We start from the raw sequence: 17,370 nt of genomic DNA, 5'->3' as shown, positions 1-17,370 counted from the left end.
TGACTGTTCTGCCCTCTGCTCTGTAACATTACATGGTCTCCACTTCGTGGCTGAGTTGCTGCAGCTCCTTCCACTTATCAAAAATATCTCTTAGTCGATGGGGGGGAAGATTTAGGCGGTAAGAAAGGTCATGAACGGACTTATTACACCGGTGGCTCCTGCGCTAGTATGAGTGAGTTCTGTACCACCAGCCATCGCATCACAAATAACACTAATGGCAGACGGCATGGTGAGGGGGCCGGATTCACGATTCTGCAGTGACAGAGTCCAAATCAGGACAACCCCTTTAAGAGTCAACCTGGTCTATATATTTGACTTTTCCCGGAAACAATGTAACACACACACCAATCTTTTCTCATTAGGAGACACTGTTTAATGACGCATCGTCGGGTACTCGTGTAAAGGACACCACTCACAGACCAGAATATGAGCACAGAGCAGCGCACGGCATTATGCGGCAGTTGCAATCTTTTTCAGAACACAATATTAATTTAAAAATCCAGTGCGCTGATGTATAACAATATTTTAATAACGATCTTTCTTTAGTTACTGTAATTAGAAAGTTCCAGGCTCTGATCAGTTCTGGAAAAAAAGAAAAATCCACAATATTACTGTCAACATATTAAAACGATTAAAAACTTCTGTAGGGAAATTAAAGGAGATCTGGAGTTTGCCTGGTCCACACAGGACACCGCTCTGCCAAAGAGTCCAAAGCACAGTTTTTAAGGCAAGTTTGGGGGAGTAGGTTCCATGTCCCCCTTAGCTTTTTTGGCGCCAGGTTCCTGTTGACTGTGTGCCTTGCGGATATGTCTATACAAGTCTCCACTCTGTGTATAACTGCGCAAGCAGTAACGACACTCGTAGGGACGTTCTCGTGTGTGAACCGTGGCATGCCGACGAAGGGTGTATGAACAAGAGAAGGTTTTTCCGCAAGTTTTACAAGTGGGCACGTCTTCAGGGAAAAGCGGAAAACCGGGATGTCCTTCAAAATCCTGCAAGTACATGCCCTCTGGGTGCATGGAAGGAGGCAATATGCCTCCATAGCTTGGATGGTGCCCACCTGGCACGGCGATCATATGGTAAGGCACATACCCAGATTCTTCTTCACCTTCTTCCTCTTCATCATACTCGTGCCTCTTAAAAGTCGCAACTGCCCTCTCACACTCTTCGTCAGATATTACAATGGCCTCTATCTTTACGGACACGGCAGAGCCCGGCTGGCCCTCGCTAACGGTGGAGCTACATGGGCTTGGTGCAGCTGCAATTTCCATGCCCGGCTGAGTAGTGGTGGTGACTGTCAACTCCGATTTGGTGCATTCTCTTTCTTCCTTTTTGGCAGCAGGAGACTCTGGACTATGCAAAGTGTATCTCGACGTTCCCGGCAGTACTAGAGCGTTTGTAGCGGACTCTGGGCTTTGTAGAAAGCACCTTGATGTGCCGGGAGGTGCGGCTGTGCTAGCTGTTGGCTCCTGAATTTGCAAATTATATCTGCCACGCATGGGTTCTTGTAAGGCAAATCTCGACGTTACGGACTGTGCTAAACTGTTGCCTGCCAAATCCGGACTCTGAAGCGAATATCTAACCGTACCTTGCACTGCCATCGTGCTTCCGCTGGACTCCTGAGTTTGCACAGCAAATCTGGAGTTTCCTACCAAAGGCAATGTCGTACCTGCTTCATCTTGTGGTTGCAAAGAGTATCTAGAAGGCGGTAAGGACTGAGTGCCAATGCCGACAGATTCCTGTGCCAGGTGAGAATATCTAGAGCTTCCATTACCCTGCGTGCTTCCAGCTGGCTCTTGTCTCTTTGGGGAGTTTCTAGAAAGCCCTGTGTGCCCACCCGACCCTGTATCTTGATTCTGCAATGAGAACCTCAGATTAGACGGCATCGGTGTACTCTCTACTGCTTCCTGGACCGAGCATCTGCCAGCCTCCTCCATCTCTTCACTATTCGCCATGTCCTGTATCTCAAATCGTGAGCTCCCAGCAACCTCCTGGCCGTTCACTGTTACTTGCTGCACCTGACACTTGACGCTACCGGTGACAGCTTCACTACTACCTGCTCCCTGGTGCAGCTCAAATCTAGAACTGCCTATTACCCCCTGCCCGCTCTCTGCCATGCCCTGCACCTCAAATCTAGAAACAGCCGCTACTCTCCCTGATGCTTCAGGACCCTGACATTTTATATTTGCTAATAACTTCTGACTGTTGCCCGCCATGTCCTGCCTCTGATATCTGCTGCTCCCCGCCATTTCCTGTAAATTGTACATGACCCCCCCAGATGCCCGCTGTCCGCTTCCTGACTTTTCTTGCCCTTGATACTGCAAACTCTTTTCAACTGCCTGGCCTCCCTCTAAGTCCTCATGCTTCCGATCTCCATTATTGTCCTCCAAGCCCAAGCAGCCGGTCCCACCCTCTTCTTCCCGTCGGGTGCTGTCGGCTTCGGCAGGCGCTCGGCCTTGCAGCCTCTTCTTGCACACCCTTACCACTTCGTCCATGTGCAAGTAGCTAGCAGCTGCCAGCACATCCTCAGTGGGCGCCTCTTGGAAACTGAGTCGTCCGCAGTACATAAAGCTGAGGAGCAAAGAAAACGCTGGAGCTGTGACAATTTGATTGTTGAGCGTAAGTTCTTGCATGTCTGGTCGCTCCCTGCACGACATGTGGAAAAAAGGACTGCATGATGCCAGGACTGAACGATGGGCGAGGAAGCGAGCGGTGCCAACTGACACTTGACAATCGCAAAGAAAACCTTGGGACTGTTGGTCTCGAAGGCTGTGCAGTATACGACGGCTGTGATCCGGGAACTCCATGGCTATGAGAAACACAAAACACTTCCAATTAGCAACTCATAATAAGGAACCAAAACTCTTACTTTATTTTTTCTCTCCACACATGAAAAAAACTGATGCAATTCTGATCAAAGTGTGATCAGAACATTCGGACCGTTTTTCTCAGATGTAGAGAAAACTCATGTGACCCTACTCTAACAGAGACCATTTTTCATTTTGCGATTTCTCCCCCCCTCCCCCGTTTTCCAAGAGCCATAACATTTCTTTTTCTTGTTTTCATCAGCCTAGCGATATGAAAACTTGTTTTAGGAGAAACAAGTTGTAGTTTTCTCCAAGTCAATGCGATTCCAGTGATACATTTTTTTTTTTTTAATATTCAGTACTCTAAAAAAAAAAAATGGTTTGTGTCGACATTTTCGGAGACCCATAACATAGCTGTGCCAGTGCACGTTTTTAGTGAGCGATAGTTTTTATTGGTATATTTTTGGGATGTATACAACATGTTTATTTTTTTGTATTCCTTTTTATATAATGTAGCATAGCTGGGAAGGACAGTGTAAAATCCCGGCTCTGCAGTGTCTTGATTAGATGCACATGTAGGGTTTTGCTAAAAGCAGGAAGTAGCTTCATGGAGATGCACGTTCCTGAGGGAGTGTCAGTCTGCTGGATGAAGCAGAGTCAAATGTGCTGCTGGTGAGTGAACAGCCAAAATGTGAGCTGTAGCTGAGAGAGAAACGTGCCGGGGTCTCTCTCTAAATAGAGACTGTGCTAAGCAGTCAGTTTTTGAGAGTTGCAGAGAACCGTGTGGAATTTGCAGCCTGATTAATGTGGACTATGCCTAGAGTTGAACACTTCTGTTTGGCGCCAAAAGCTGCTGGAGCTCGACCCAAAGGGGATACCGATTTTTGGACTTATTTTTAATAACATACTTACTATTTTGAATCCACATATGAGGAATGGAAGCTGCAATCATTTGCACTATATGTATATTGCAGCACATTAGTGTACTCCAGTATATAATGATCTATGAAGCTCAGCCATAGGGCTCATGCAGGCGCCCATGCAAATCACTCAAAGATCGGCGGACCGCAAAGCATGGACTGGCCTCGGTTGCCCTGAAACGAGCACCAGTATGATATGTGTACGGTACAGAAAATGAGAAGATTATTAGAACGATATAGATGGGAAAAGATTCAGTGCAACTTTTCATCATGGAAATCCCTGGCGTTTGTATGAATATGAGTCCAGATAGTGGTCCTACTCAGTGATTGACAGCTATAGAAGGGGGCGGGATCATGTGTAATTTGAAAAATGTACTATAATTTAAGCCAGAATCTATCAAATTGTGTACGATACTGTGACAGCATTGGTAAATCAAAACAGTGATTTTGTCAATACTACAGCCCACTAAGTGAACTAAGTGATACATTGCTGGAATCAGGGTCTCTGTCCCTCTATTATACCGCCCTCACTTGCTGGAATCAGGGTCTCTGTCCCTCTATTATACCGCCCTCACTTGCTGGAATCAGGGTCTCTGTCCCTCTATTATACCGCCCTCACTTGCTGGAATCAGGGTCTCTGTCCCTCTATTATACCACTCTCACTTGCTGGAATCAGGGTCTCTGTCCCTCTATTATACTGCCCTCACTTGCTGGAATCAGGGTCTCTGTCCCTCTATTATACTGCCCTCACTTGCTGGAATCAGGGTCTCTGTCCCTCTATTATACCGCCCTCACTTGCTGGAATCAGGGTCTCTGTCCCTCTATTATACTGCCCTTATGGTCATTATACATTTTAAACGAAAGTCGCCTGAACTTTTGGATTCCTGAAGCATCAGACGATTATTTAATGTGTATGAGATTCTAACAGATTACATTGGGGGACATAAGGATCAGGTGGTAGGAATTCAATTACCCCATCCTTTTGTTTAATGGGGAGACTGTCAGATGATTCTCATAGAGAACACGGTAACGATTGGCCAACCCCAGGGTTCTTGTGTATGGACATTTTTATTTTGGGAAGCATCTCTAATAAACACTAATAAAATAACTGTAGCCGGCCCTATACCAGCGTTTATATGTTTCTGTAATTGTTTGATACCACAAGGAGCCATCCATGACGGCTGCAGGCGGCTCTGGGGGACAGCAGGAATACTGCAGCTTCATCTCAATGGAAAACAGTCAGATTTCCCATCAGCTTGTCGTCATCCGCCATACAGCATCAGAGATACAAGCATTTTTAATCTTTATGGTCTTACAGAGTGGGTGTGGCCCACATATCCTCACAGGCGTGGCTTCCAGATCCTCTGGGGCGTGTCTTTAGACTGTTCTGCCTAATTACCTTCTGAGCCACGCCTCCTGTAAGACCATAAAAACAAGCACTAAATATAAAGGCCCGTATCTGTGGGGCACTGAGGAGGATTAAAACAAAAAAAAAGAAAAAGAGCTGGAATACTCAGGGAATAAAACCAGAGCAAAAGTTGTCCAATTAGGGCCCAGAGACACGTCCCCTTTAACCCTTGCATGCTCAGATGTCATTCCTACACGCTAACACTCCATGATCATGATGATGCATTTTACTGTACAACTTACTTGTAAAATATCCTAAAAGCGTCAGACGACAGATCTAATATGTCTCTCTCGCTTCTTGCACAAAGCTTCCCAAAGTGAGCGGCTGGGGGACCGGCGACATCCTCCTGGAGAGCGAGCCTGCACACAAATACACGATATGACACGACACATCAGGGTATAGCAGGATGCCATGGTGACACTGGAGGTGTAACCTACCTGAGGCCTACACACTCATCATCAGGAGCAGGCCATGTTATGCCATGTCTGCCCTGTGTGGCACTGCCAGCTATGGCATGGTGCCTGCAGCCCCTATACCTTGGGAGCAGCAGACCAGGCAGATTTGCATTGGATCATTATTGTTCCTTAGCTCGGTGCTCCTCAGACCTCACCTACCGATTACCGATCAGACAGGATTTCATTAGAGGTCATGTGATCTCTGCTCTGCCTCTCACCTGCACAAAGCAAAACCTTAGGAAAAACAAGTCCCGCCTCTGCCGCGATTTGATTGGACCTGGTCTCTCAATGCTGATTGGTCGCTTAGACACGTGATTGATAAGCTTCCCAGCCAATCAATAACAAAACTCTCTGTGAAGTCGTCTGTACCGGTCGTGTCCGTTCTCTCGTTGTGTAAACTTCCGGTGTCCGTTTCCTCTTTAACAAACACCGCGCATAGTCCATAAGGCACACTAACAGACACACCGGAGCGGCTACACAACGCCGCCGCTACGTCACTTCCGGCATCATGTGACTTAACACCGGAAACTACCCGAAACGCTTTTTTTTTTTTCTTTGAATAAACTTTATTGTTTCGTTCGCGTAGTGAACATAGACTCGTTTGTTCGGTTGTTGCGCTGGTCAGGAAGGAGCTATGTTCTATCACGTGAGTTTACAAGGACGGGTCTGTGATAATCTCCAGGCGTTGTCCTGCGCTGGGGTAAGGAGGACATTACTGGGGTGTCATGGCTCCTGGCGGGCTTTGTGCCTGTTCCTGTACACTCAGTGTCAACAATAGGCGTGTGCACAGCTCTGTATCATGGTGCCCAGGTAGGTTCCGAAACCTTAGTGATAAGTACAATAAAACCTGGCACTCAACTTTTTAAAAAGGTGTTGTTTTTTTTATTCCAAGCGGAAGTGCAGTAACAGCAAAACGTTTCGGTCATAAACACATGACCTTCATCAGTTACGTATGGTGATTGATGGTGAGGTAGGTGTTTGCTACAGAGCACCATCAATCACCATACGTAACTGATGAAGGTCATGTGTTTATGACCGAAACGTTTTGCTGTTACTGCACTTCCGCTTGGAATAAAAAAAACAACACCTTTTTAAAAAGTTGAGTGCCAGGTTTTATTGTACTATCCCTGTATGGGGGTATTCCAGTCTCCATACATCATGACCTCTGCACTGGAGAAGGGTATAGTCTATAGAGTGGTGTAGGAGCCATGGCTGCATGAACTTGCTAGGACGTGTGACTGGGGCAACTGGGGGTACTTCATGGGAGAAGATGGCATACAGAATGTACATGTGCTGCCCACATCCACAGGGCTGGAATGTATGATCACTGGGGTGGTCTGAATGCCCGGACCCCAAAAACAGAGGTTCTCATGTGAGGATTGGCGGAGCTGGGGCGTGAGGGGCATGCGGAGCTAGGACGTGAGGAATGGCAGAACTGGAGCGTAAGGAGCTGGGGTGTGAGGAGTGGCGGAACTGGGGTGCGAGGGGCTGCGGAGCTGGTGCATGAGGGGCTGCTGAACTGATCACCCCACCATTCACTTCTACGGGCTTACAGAGACCCCCGATTAGTGCTAGTCATCTCCTGTGGTCACACTTGTGCACTGCCACTTCATTCACAAAGGACGCTTTGGGATCCCTGGTGTTGTGGTCTGTGTGATTCCAATACAGACAGAAAGATGGCATCACCATAGTAAGGTTTACCTAGAAACACCTGACAGGTTAATAAAAGCTTGTGCCTAATAATAAATAAATATAAATTTTATTAATTTGCTATTTCTCCGTAGATCTCCCTAGAACATGAAATTCTCCTGCACCCGAGATATTTTGGGCCAAACCTTCTTAATACAGTAAAACAAAAGCTCTTCACTGAGGTGGAAGGGACATGCACTGGCAAGTAAGTGTCGGGGCTCGTTCACACAGGACAGTACTATACGGACGTGTGATGACATGAGGCAGCGCAGTGACCAGTTTAATCTAGTAGGGCTGGTCAGATGAGGGGTTTTTTTTCCACAGGGACTGAATGTCAAAGTGATAAGAATTCACAGCACACACTATTCCCACCTGTACATCGGATAAGACTCTCCTATTTAAGTCTATGGGTGCACAAATAAAATTGAATTGGAACGTCAGTGCATTTTTCCGTATGCGGAAAGTCAGACCAATAGTACAGGTGGGCACAAAGGTGTAAACAGAGTTATGTTCCATACAAAATAATAGACGCAATTCGGAAACCAGATCACCTCCCCATTAGCCGATGGGACCCTTTTGCTTCCATTTACATGTATTATAAAATGGATCTCTTTTCTACATCAATCCTGTTACTAGAATGGGGAAGGGAAATGCACAACAAAAATGCAGGTGTGAACAGCACTTAAGCATGAACTTTCCATAGCGGCTCTGTAAACTGGTTTCTGGTACAAGGAATTCTGCTTTATAATCTTTTCCATGACATCTGATACTCCGCTGGTTTTTAACTGATCAATTTCTTGTCCTGTTATTTAGCTTTCATTTTTTCTTTTTTATTTCTCAGGTATGGCTTTGTGATTGCAGTTACCACCATTGATAATATTGGTGCTGGCGTTATCCAGCCGGGCAGAGGCTTTGTGCTGTATCCTGTTAAATATAAGGCTATCGTTTTCCGACCCTTTAAAGGAGAAGTTGTAGATGCTGTTGTTACCCAAGTAAACAAGGTAAGTATGCCGTGCACAGCAAAAGTAACCATTTTCAGTTTTCTTTTAAGTATACTGACTATAGACCGAGTAATGCCTGGTTTACTCATCCGGCTTTCACGATCCGTGTATGGACTTTGAAGTCCAGACCAGCTACAGGTCCACTGCCTCAATTAAGCTGTTAAGTTCAAGTGTGGAGACCCCCAGCAGGTGGTCCATACACGGACTGTCTGATGTATGAATCAGACGAGTTTATACTGTTTGTCCATGTGTTTTTTTTTCCCCTTTCAGGTTGGATTGTTCACAGAAATTGGACCTATGGCCTGTTTCATCTCTAGACATGTATGTATTTTAGTTAAATCTCTTCAGCGAAATTTCTGCAGTCTCTGTTAGTGCAGATTACTGAATCCTGGACCGTGAGCAATGTGCACAGTGTTGGAGTAGACGCTCACATAAATACAAGTTACACGGTTTGCACAATTACAGTCACGTGCCAACCCACTTCTCATCTGCTTTTCTCAAAGGAACATTGGGAGAAGCTAGATAATTTGCATGTTGAAACATGGTCGCAATTATCCAAGCTGCAATTAATAGAGCGTTTGCTCCAGCTGGCAGCAGAGCAGAATCCTGTGTGACGTCACTAAGGTTACTGCTGGTCAGGCGGCCGCGTTCTCACGCTCGCCGTGTTCTGTCTGGTGTTGTGAGTGGTCACATCCCTGATGTCACCACACCATCTGGATGTAGCTGAGTTGGGGATCGTCGTGGATCTAATGGATGCGCCATTTCAGGAGCAGCTGAGGGCTGATGATCTTAGTCTGGGAGATGGACAATATATATGGCCCCATCCCAGGCTATTAATATCTGAACGCAGCTGTGAGCGCTATTTCCCCTTCAGAATATTAATCAGTCCTCAGCTAGTTAGGAAAATTAAGGGGAACCTCACTCCATTTTTTTTTTTTTTTAATTTAATTTTTCATTTTATATGTGCGATACACAGATGGCGGTGCTGACTACAAGTCTCATCAGCGTCGCCTGGTCACGCTGATCGCAGGCAAACCAGGAGACAATGATAAGAACTGCATTCAGCGCCTGGGAACAGCGTGAACTGTACTTCTTTTCCCAGGCACCCGTACATGTCACACAGATGTGGCCAATGGATGCCACTTATGTATCACACGGATAGTACCGGTAATATCAGGATGTGTGAAAGAGACCAAAGTTGTGGTCTCTGTTTGAGGAGGATTATTGACTTGTGTTTTAATCACCTGGTAAATGGCTGTGAAGAAATGTAAATGCTTGGAGCAGTCAGACACCTCGCCAAGGTAATAAATGCCTAAAGGTACCGTCACACTCAGCGACGCTGCAGCGATATAGACAATGAGCCGATCGCTGGAGCATCGCTGTTTAGGTCGCTGTAGAGACGTCAAACACAGCAGCTCCAGAACGATGCAGGAGCGATCCTGTGACGTAACGGTGACTCGCTTATCGTTCTCGCTGGTTGATAGCTCCATGTAAAACATTGCTGGCGTCGTTGCTTTTGATGTCAAACATGACGATATACGCCGACCTGACGACGAAATAAAGTTCTGGACTTCTAGCTCCGACCAGCGGTGGCATAGCGGGATCCAGATCGCTGCTGCGTGTCAAACACAACGAGATCGCTAACCAGGACGCTGCAACGTCACGGATCGTTGTCGTTCTCGTTGTAAAGTTGCTGAGTGTGAAGGTACCATAAGGATTACATGATAACCCTAATAGTTTATGGCCTTCAGAGGGGCAGCAAAGAATACTAAATAGAAGACTTCACCACACCCAATTTGCATTTTGCATTCAAATACGGTAACTTTATTTCAGGTAGAGAAGTCTATTACAGACTTACCAGAATGTCGTATAGTGATAGGAAACAGCCTGGCGCTAGGAGAGGGCTGGGGAGGTTTTAACATCAGGCCTCTTTGCCATTTTTTGTCACTTTTTTTAATTTCTTTTATTTCAGTCAATCCCTTCTGAAATGGAGTTTGATCCAAATTCTAACCCACCGTGTTATAAGACTGTAGATGAGGTAAGAGCCAGATGTCTGACAACTACACAAATGCATTTGTGTTCTGTTATTTAATCTACATTGTCCTTGTGTATATTAAACCTCTAAGGGTGAACCATTAAAGGGATCCTTTCAGGTCCCTCAATGCTTTTAAACTGCCGCCATTACGTTTACGACCTGTATTCTAGGCGTTCCAGTAATGCCATATTTTCAAAGTGAAGAAATTAACTAGCTTGACATCCTACAAGGAGAACTACAGTGGGGGAAATAAGTATTTGATACACTGCCAATTTTGCAAATTTTCCCACCTACAAAGAATGGAGAGGTCTGTAATTTCTATCGTAGGCACACTTCAACTGTGAGAGACGGAATCCTAACATTAAAAACCAACAAATCACATTGTATGATTTGTACATAATTAAATTGCATGAAATAAGCATTTGATCACCAACCAACCAGCAATTCTGGCTCTCACCGACCTGTTAGTTTTTCTGCTGCATATCTCACTTCTGTTCAACAGCCGCAACCCATGCAGATATTGCCTAACAAACAGGCCATAATCCCTGCAGCCGCGGGGTGTCATTCATATTTTTGAGCACCCCGAAGTCACTCGGTTAGCACTCATGCTCGCTCAGATAACACCTTATCTGAGCACATTCGCTCATCACTAATACTGACCAAATCCAGGCATTATGTCAAGCCAGTTATGTGAGAACAGCCCTGACCTGGCTGTATCCAGAGTTTATAGAGGTGGGATTTTGTTGCTTTTTTTTTTTTCTTTCTGTGGGAGTAATAAATTGAAGTTATTTACACAAGGTAGTACTAATTATTTTGACTGATTTTTATGTACTTTTTTTTTTTTTTTATAGGATGTAGTTATTCAGCAGGATGATGAAATTCGACTTAAAATTGTTGGAACCAGAGTGGATAAGAACGACATAGTAAGTGCGATTTTAGATTTTATCCAGATGACAGCTGATATGGGAGTGGAAACTAGGAATGGAGAAATGAAACGTTCTCTTTATGGAGCAAAATTGGGTTGCTCTCCACGAGTCCACAGGACAAGCTGCATTACCATATACATGGTCGCACATATCGCATTCAGTCTGGAGTCTAACTCTCTTACTTCTTTACAGTTTGCTATCGGCTCTCTGATGGATGATTATTTGGGTAAGTGTTACGTCACTAACGAGATTTCGACTTATGGAAACAATAAGATTTGGTTCTTGTATTGAATTTCTCGTTTATTTAGAATTCATCATTTTAAACTCCAAACAATCAGATTCCGTTTCCATCCTCCCCTCCTACTTTGAGAGCGAGCATGCCTGTGGCTTTAGTGGTGGTTTGTCTCCCACTGTTGTTGCATTTACAATCCATTTACGATGTGTCTTTGACTTTTTTTTTTCTTGTTTTGTCTCCAGGTCTGGTCAGCTGAAGCGTTCGCCTGCACCAAGTCGTTTTACGTTCTGTATATTGTTTTCGTGTATTTCAGCTGCTTTTAACACTTTGTGATAATTCAGCCGGGATTGATGCTGTATCTGATTTAGATATTGGAGCGCTGTCTTAAAATAATCTTATTTTTATTAAAGAAATTAGATGACTGTGTTATTTATTTTTTGTTGTAAACCATCGATTCTAGAAGTCTAATAAAAACAAAAAAGTGTTCATATTCTGCAGATAGTGTTCCTGTGGAGTGCACTCCATACCTTCACTGCAATGTGGTGTTTTGTGTGTTAAAAAAAAATAGTAGGTTTTTCAGAAATGTTATAAAGTGCAATAGTTGCCAGAAAGCATCGAGCGCTTGAACTAACATATAGAAAGTAAATCAGCCACTTGAAAATCCAACAGGAGTGGGGGAATGGGGTGGGTGAGAGTGCCGGATTACCTCCAACCTAGCCCCATCTGCCTTGACTGTTTCCATAAAGTTGAAGGGGCAGGTGCGGGAATCATTGATCCAGTATTGTTTTTTTAATTTTTTTTTGTATTCTGCTGAGACCTGATATAATTTGCCAGTAACGCCAAGTATGGATAATAACTTCATGGTGATTAATTTGGGCAGTGATATATTCCTTGTGTTGCTAATGAGCCGGTATCTGATGTCACTGTAATGTTTAATGGACTAATCATTAAACTAAACCACTATAGTACACAGTGGTATAGAATATGATGAGTGCAATATATTAAGGGGATAAAAACTGTCAGAGGAGAAGGAGGAGTGATTCTTTAAAAGAAGTGACCCAACCATTCTTCATATACTTTACAACCATGGGAAGGCAACAAAGAAGCTCAAGTGCGGTATTTTCATTGTTGAATGAAGTTAAAAGAGGAAAACATGCAGAAAATGCCCGTACAAAATACACTAAAAAAAACTTCTGGTTAAAAAAGTGTTCAGGAAACAACCAAAAAGCACGCTTCTGATCCTTTGCATAGGATATAATTTTAGTTACCTGTTGTTGCCACTAGAGGGAGTTTCTGTCATACAATTTGGAAATTGAGCTCAATAATGTTCAAGCTCCCCCTTGTGGTGACTGTAAGCAACTAAAACTTTTATTTATATTGGATTAGTTTATATATTTTTAAAACTGGGGGGAAAAAAAACAGTTTTAGTTTCACCTATGATTCGTACTGTTGATCCAGAAGAAAGCAAAGCAACCTCCATGAAGTGCTTTCCTGCCGTTCTATTTGTGAGGGTTGGAGGGGGCGGTGTGAATCCTTCCTGATTATGGACTACATTCATGGATCAATGACCTAGTAATCTTGTACTGACTGATACATTTTTGCTATTTTTTTTTTAATTCAAGAAAGGCATATCTCTAACCCCCCCAAATAGTCATCAGAGTCCTATGTAAAAAGCCCTTCCCGTAGATTCAAGAGCGTAGTCTGCCGCCTGACCCCAGGTTCATGGCAAACAACAGTCTTCTACTTCTTAGGACTATGTTTTCCAGCATTCTCTGAAAAACCACCAGTCCTAGGACTCTCTAGATGATTCTCTTCCCTGAAACTATTCATTCCCTGTTCTCTGGAGCTTTTTTAATTATCTTATCATAAGATGAATGGAGGCCAAGTTACACAAGGACTTCAATAACCCGCTTCATGTTCTAAGGACTTTTCATGCATATCAGACAAAATTGAACATATTTTGTCAGTGAGCTGAAACATTTTTTTAATCCCTTGTCCAATTATCAATTGTTCTCATATTCCGAAGAAAAAAAATCTGAGCTTCTTCACATTAAATAGTAAGAAAATTCTGATAGCACACAGATGGGATCCTTGTGCTATTATTGTCACCGAGCCGTTGATTTGAATAGGCAGTGTTTTTGTTAGCATCAATCTTGGCGTGATTGCCCATTAATAGAGACGACTTATGCTGCAGTTGTACTGCAATCGCGCCCCCCCCCAAAAAAAAAACAAAAACTGCACCACAGCTGTATGTAGTCTGCATTTATTCGTGCAGTTTTAGGCCCCAGTGGTTTTCCACATATGCAAAAAAAAAATGTCTGAATGTCATCGCTGTCTTGGATCCTAGTGTGATCAGTGTCAATATTTATAATCAGTGATTGTCACTTATGGATAAATAAATGATAGAGTAACACTGATGCCATCCGTGCGCTGTCCCTGAATTTCACGGACCCATAGATGTCATTTTCATCTGTGGTGCTGATAAAAAAAAAAAAAAAAAAGACAGCAAAAAAACACGGACATGTGAACAGGCTCATACACTACAATAGGTGTGTGTTCTATCCAGGAAAACCACGGACAGAACATATGTAAAAACCGTACGTCTGAATGAGGCCTAAATTGTATTTTTTTGTTGCGGAAATGCACTAAAAAAAATAAAACAAAACACTGCTAGGATTTTGAGTGCCCATTGAAATCAATGGGTAAAATCCGCACTAAAAGATTTTGTTTCTGTAAGGCAGGGGAAGACATTTCATTGATGCAACTTGTGCAGCCGTATAGGGTCCCAAGAGGTAAGGGGGCCCAATTCCACCTCTAAAACGTGTGGAATTGTGTATTATGATGAGCTATTGGGCTGCAAAGGCCCCAAATATCGTTTTGGCACAGAACTATCACTCGTGTCCACCACTGCTGTAAGAGTAGGTTCACACAAGCCAATAAAAAAATTGTTCAGTTTCATCCAGAAATTGTTATTTTCACTTGTCACAATGTCGCTGGAGACACTGGGCTGGGGCATGTACATCTCTGGAGACCCTGGGATGGGGCATATACATCTCTGGAGATGCTGGGCTGGGGTATATACATCTCTGGAGACGCTGGGCTGGAGTATATACATCTCTAGAGACACTGGGATGGGGCATATACATCTCTGTAGACGCTGGGATGGGGCATATACATCTCTGGAGACACTGGGCTTGGGCATATACATCTCTAGAGACACTGGGCTGAGGCATATACATCTCAGGAGTCACTGGGCTGGGGCATATACATTTCTGGAGACACTGGGCTGGGGAATATACATCTCTGTAGACGCTGGTATGGGGCATATACATCTCTGGAGACGCTGGGCTGGGGCATATACATCTCTGGAGACACTGAGCTGGGGCATATACATCTCGAGATGCTGGGCTGGAAAATATACATCTCTAGAGATGCTGGGCTGGGGCATATACATATCTGGAGATGCTGGGCTGGGGCATATACATATCTGGAGATGCTGGTCTGGGGCATATACATCTCTGGAGACCCTGGGCTGGGGCATATACATCTCTGGAGATGCTGGGCTGGAGAATATACATCTCTAGAGACGCTGGGCTGGGGCATATACATCTCTGGAGATGCTGGGCCATATACATCTCTGGAGACGCTGGGCTGGGGCATATACATCTCTGGAGACACTGGGCTGAGGCCTATACATCTCTGGAGACACTGGGCTGGGGCCTATACATCTCTGGAGACACTGGGCTGAGGCCTATACATCTCTGGAGACACTGGGCTGGGGCATATACATCTCTGGAGACACTGGGATGGGGCATATACATCTCTGGAGACGCTGGGCTGGGGCATATACATCACTGGAGACACTGGGCTGAGGCCTATACATCTCTGGAGACACTGGGCTGGGGCATATACATCTCTGGAGACACTGGGATGGGGCATATACATCTCTGGAGACACTGGGATGGGGTATATACATCTCTGGAGATGCTGGGCTGGGGTATATACATCTCTGGAGACGAGACACTGGGATGGGGCATATACATCTCTGGAGACGCTGGGATGGGGCATATACATCTCTGTAGACGCTGGGCTGAGGCATATACATCTCCAGAGACACTGAGCTGGGGCATATACATCACAGGAGACACTGGGCTTGGGCATATACATCTCTAGAGACACTGGGCTGGGGCATATACATCTCAGGAGTCACTGGGCTGGGGCATATACATCTCTGGAGACACGGCTGGGGCATGTACATCTCTGGAGACACTGGGCTGGGGCATGTACATCTCTCGAGACACTGGGCTGGGGCATATACATCTCTGGAGATGCTGGGCTGGAAAATATACATCTCTGGAGACTCTGGGCTGGAAAATATACATCTCTGGAGACGCTGGGCTGGGGCATATACATCTCTGGAGACACTGGGCTGGGGCATATACATCTCTGGAGAAGCTGGGCTGGGGTATATACATCTCTGGAGACACTGGGCTGGGGTATATACATCTCTGGAGACACTGGGATGGGGCTTATACATCTCTGTAGATGCTGGGCTGGGGCATATACATCTCTAGAGACACTGGGCTAGGGCATATACATCTCAGGAGACACTGGGCTGGGGCATGTTCATCTCTGGAGACGCTGGGCTGGAAAATATACATCTCTGGAGACGCTGGGATGGGGCATATACATCTTTGGAGACGCTGGGATGGGGCATATACATCTCTGTAGACGCTGGGATGGGGCATATACATCTGTAGATGCTGGGCTGGGGCATATACATCTCTGGAGACGCAGGGCTGGGGCATATACATCTCTGGAGATGCTGGGCTGGGCATATACATCTCTGGAGACACGGATGGGGCATATACATCTCTGTAGATGCTGGGATGGGCATATACATGTCTAGAGACACTGGGCTGGGGCATATACATCTCAGGAAACACTGGGCTGGGGCATATACATCTCTGGAGACACTGGGCTGGGGCATATACATCTCTGGAGACGCTGGGCTGGGGCATATACATCTCTGGAGACGCTGGGCTGGGGTATATACATCTCTGGAGACAGGGATGGGGCATATACATCTCTGTAGATGCTGGGATGGGGCATATACATCTCTGAAGACGCTGGGCTGGGGCATATACATCTCTAGAGACACTGGGCTAGGGCATATACATCTCAGGAGACACTGGGCTGGGGCATATTCATCTGGAGACGCTGGGCTGGAAAATATACATCTCTGGAGACACTGGGCTGGGGCATATACATCTCTGGAGATGCTGGGCTGGAAAATATACATCTCTGGAGACGCTGGGATGGGGCATATACATATCTGGAGATGCTGGTCTGGGGAATATACATCTCTGGAGACACTGGGCTGGGGCATATACATCTCTGGAGATGCTGGGCTGGAAAATATACATCTCTGGAGACACTGGGCTGGGGCATATTCATCTGGAGACGCTGGGCTGGAAAATATACATCTCTGGAGACACTGGGCTGGGGCATATACATCTCTGGAGATGCTGGGATGGGGCATATACATCTCTGTAGACGCTGGGATGGGGCATATACATCTCTGTAGACGCTGGGCTGGGGAATATACATCTCTGGAGACACTGGGCTGGGGCATATACATCTCTGGAGATGCTGGGCTGGAAAATATACATCTCTAGAGATGCTGGGCTGGGGCATATACATATCTGGAGATGCTGGGCCATATACATCTCTGGAGACGCTGGGCTGGGATATATACATCTCTGGAGATGCTGGGCCATATACATCTCTGGAGACGCTGGGCTGGGGCATATACATCTCTGGAGACACTGGGCTGAGGTCTATACATCTCTGGAGACACTGGGCTGGGGCATATACATCTCTGGAGACGCTGG

General features: G+C 45.3%; 2 protein-coding genes across 3 annotated transcripts; one reads left to right on the top strand and one right to left on the bottom strand.

Moving 5' to 3' along the window:
- Positions 1-350: 350 nt before the first annotated feature.
- ZBTB3 (zinc finger and BTB domain containing 3) lies at positions 351-6,107 on the bottom strand. Of its 2 annotated transcripts, none has more exons than XM_077287550.1 (3): positions 5,573-6,107; positions 5,378-5,494; positions 351-2,809 (listed from the first exon to the last, which is right to left on the bottom strand). In XM_077287550.1, exon 3 carries the CDS (start codon positions 2,805-2,807, stop codon positions 723-725), a length of 2,085 nt encoding a protein of 694 aa, XP_077143665.1. In that variant the 5' UTR covers positions 2,808-2,809; positions 5,378-5,494; positions 5,573-6,107; the 3' UTR covers positions 351-722. The 2 variants fall into 2 exon arrangements, with proteins under 2 accessions (XP_077143665.1, XP_077143664.1); XM_077287549.1 differs by having other exon boundaries at positions 5,809-6,102.
- Positions 6,070-11,898, top strand: POLR2G (RNA polymerase II subunit G). Its single transcript, XM_077287552.1, has 8 exons — positions 6,070-6,236; positions 7,375-7,484; positions 8,121-8,280; positions 8,551-8,601; positions 10,253-10,318; positions 11,167-11,238; positions 11,434-11,467; positions 11,719-11,898. Exons 1-8 carry the CDS (start codon positions 6,225-6,227, stop codon positions 11,730-11,732), a joined length of 519 nt encoding a protein of 172 aa, XP_077143667.1. The 5' UTR covers positions 6,070-6,224; the 3' UTR covers positions 11,733-11,898.
- Positions 11,899-17,370: the final 5,472 nt, after the last annotated feature.

The sequence above is a fragment of the Ranitomeya variabilis genome, chromosome 2, assembly GCF_051348905.1.
Source record: "Ranitomeya variabilis isolate aRanVar5 chromosome 2, aRanVar5.hap1, whole genome shotgun sequence".
In the NCBI taxonomy this organism is placed as follows: domain Eukaryota; kingdom Metazoa; phylum Chordata; class Amphibia; order Anura; family Dendrobatidae; genus Ranitomeya; species Ranitomeya variabilis.
Note: the sequence above shows the minus strand (reverse complement) of the source record. Positions and strands in the feature narration are given on the sequence as shown.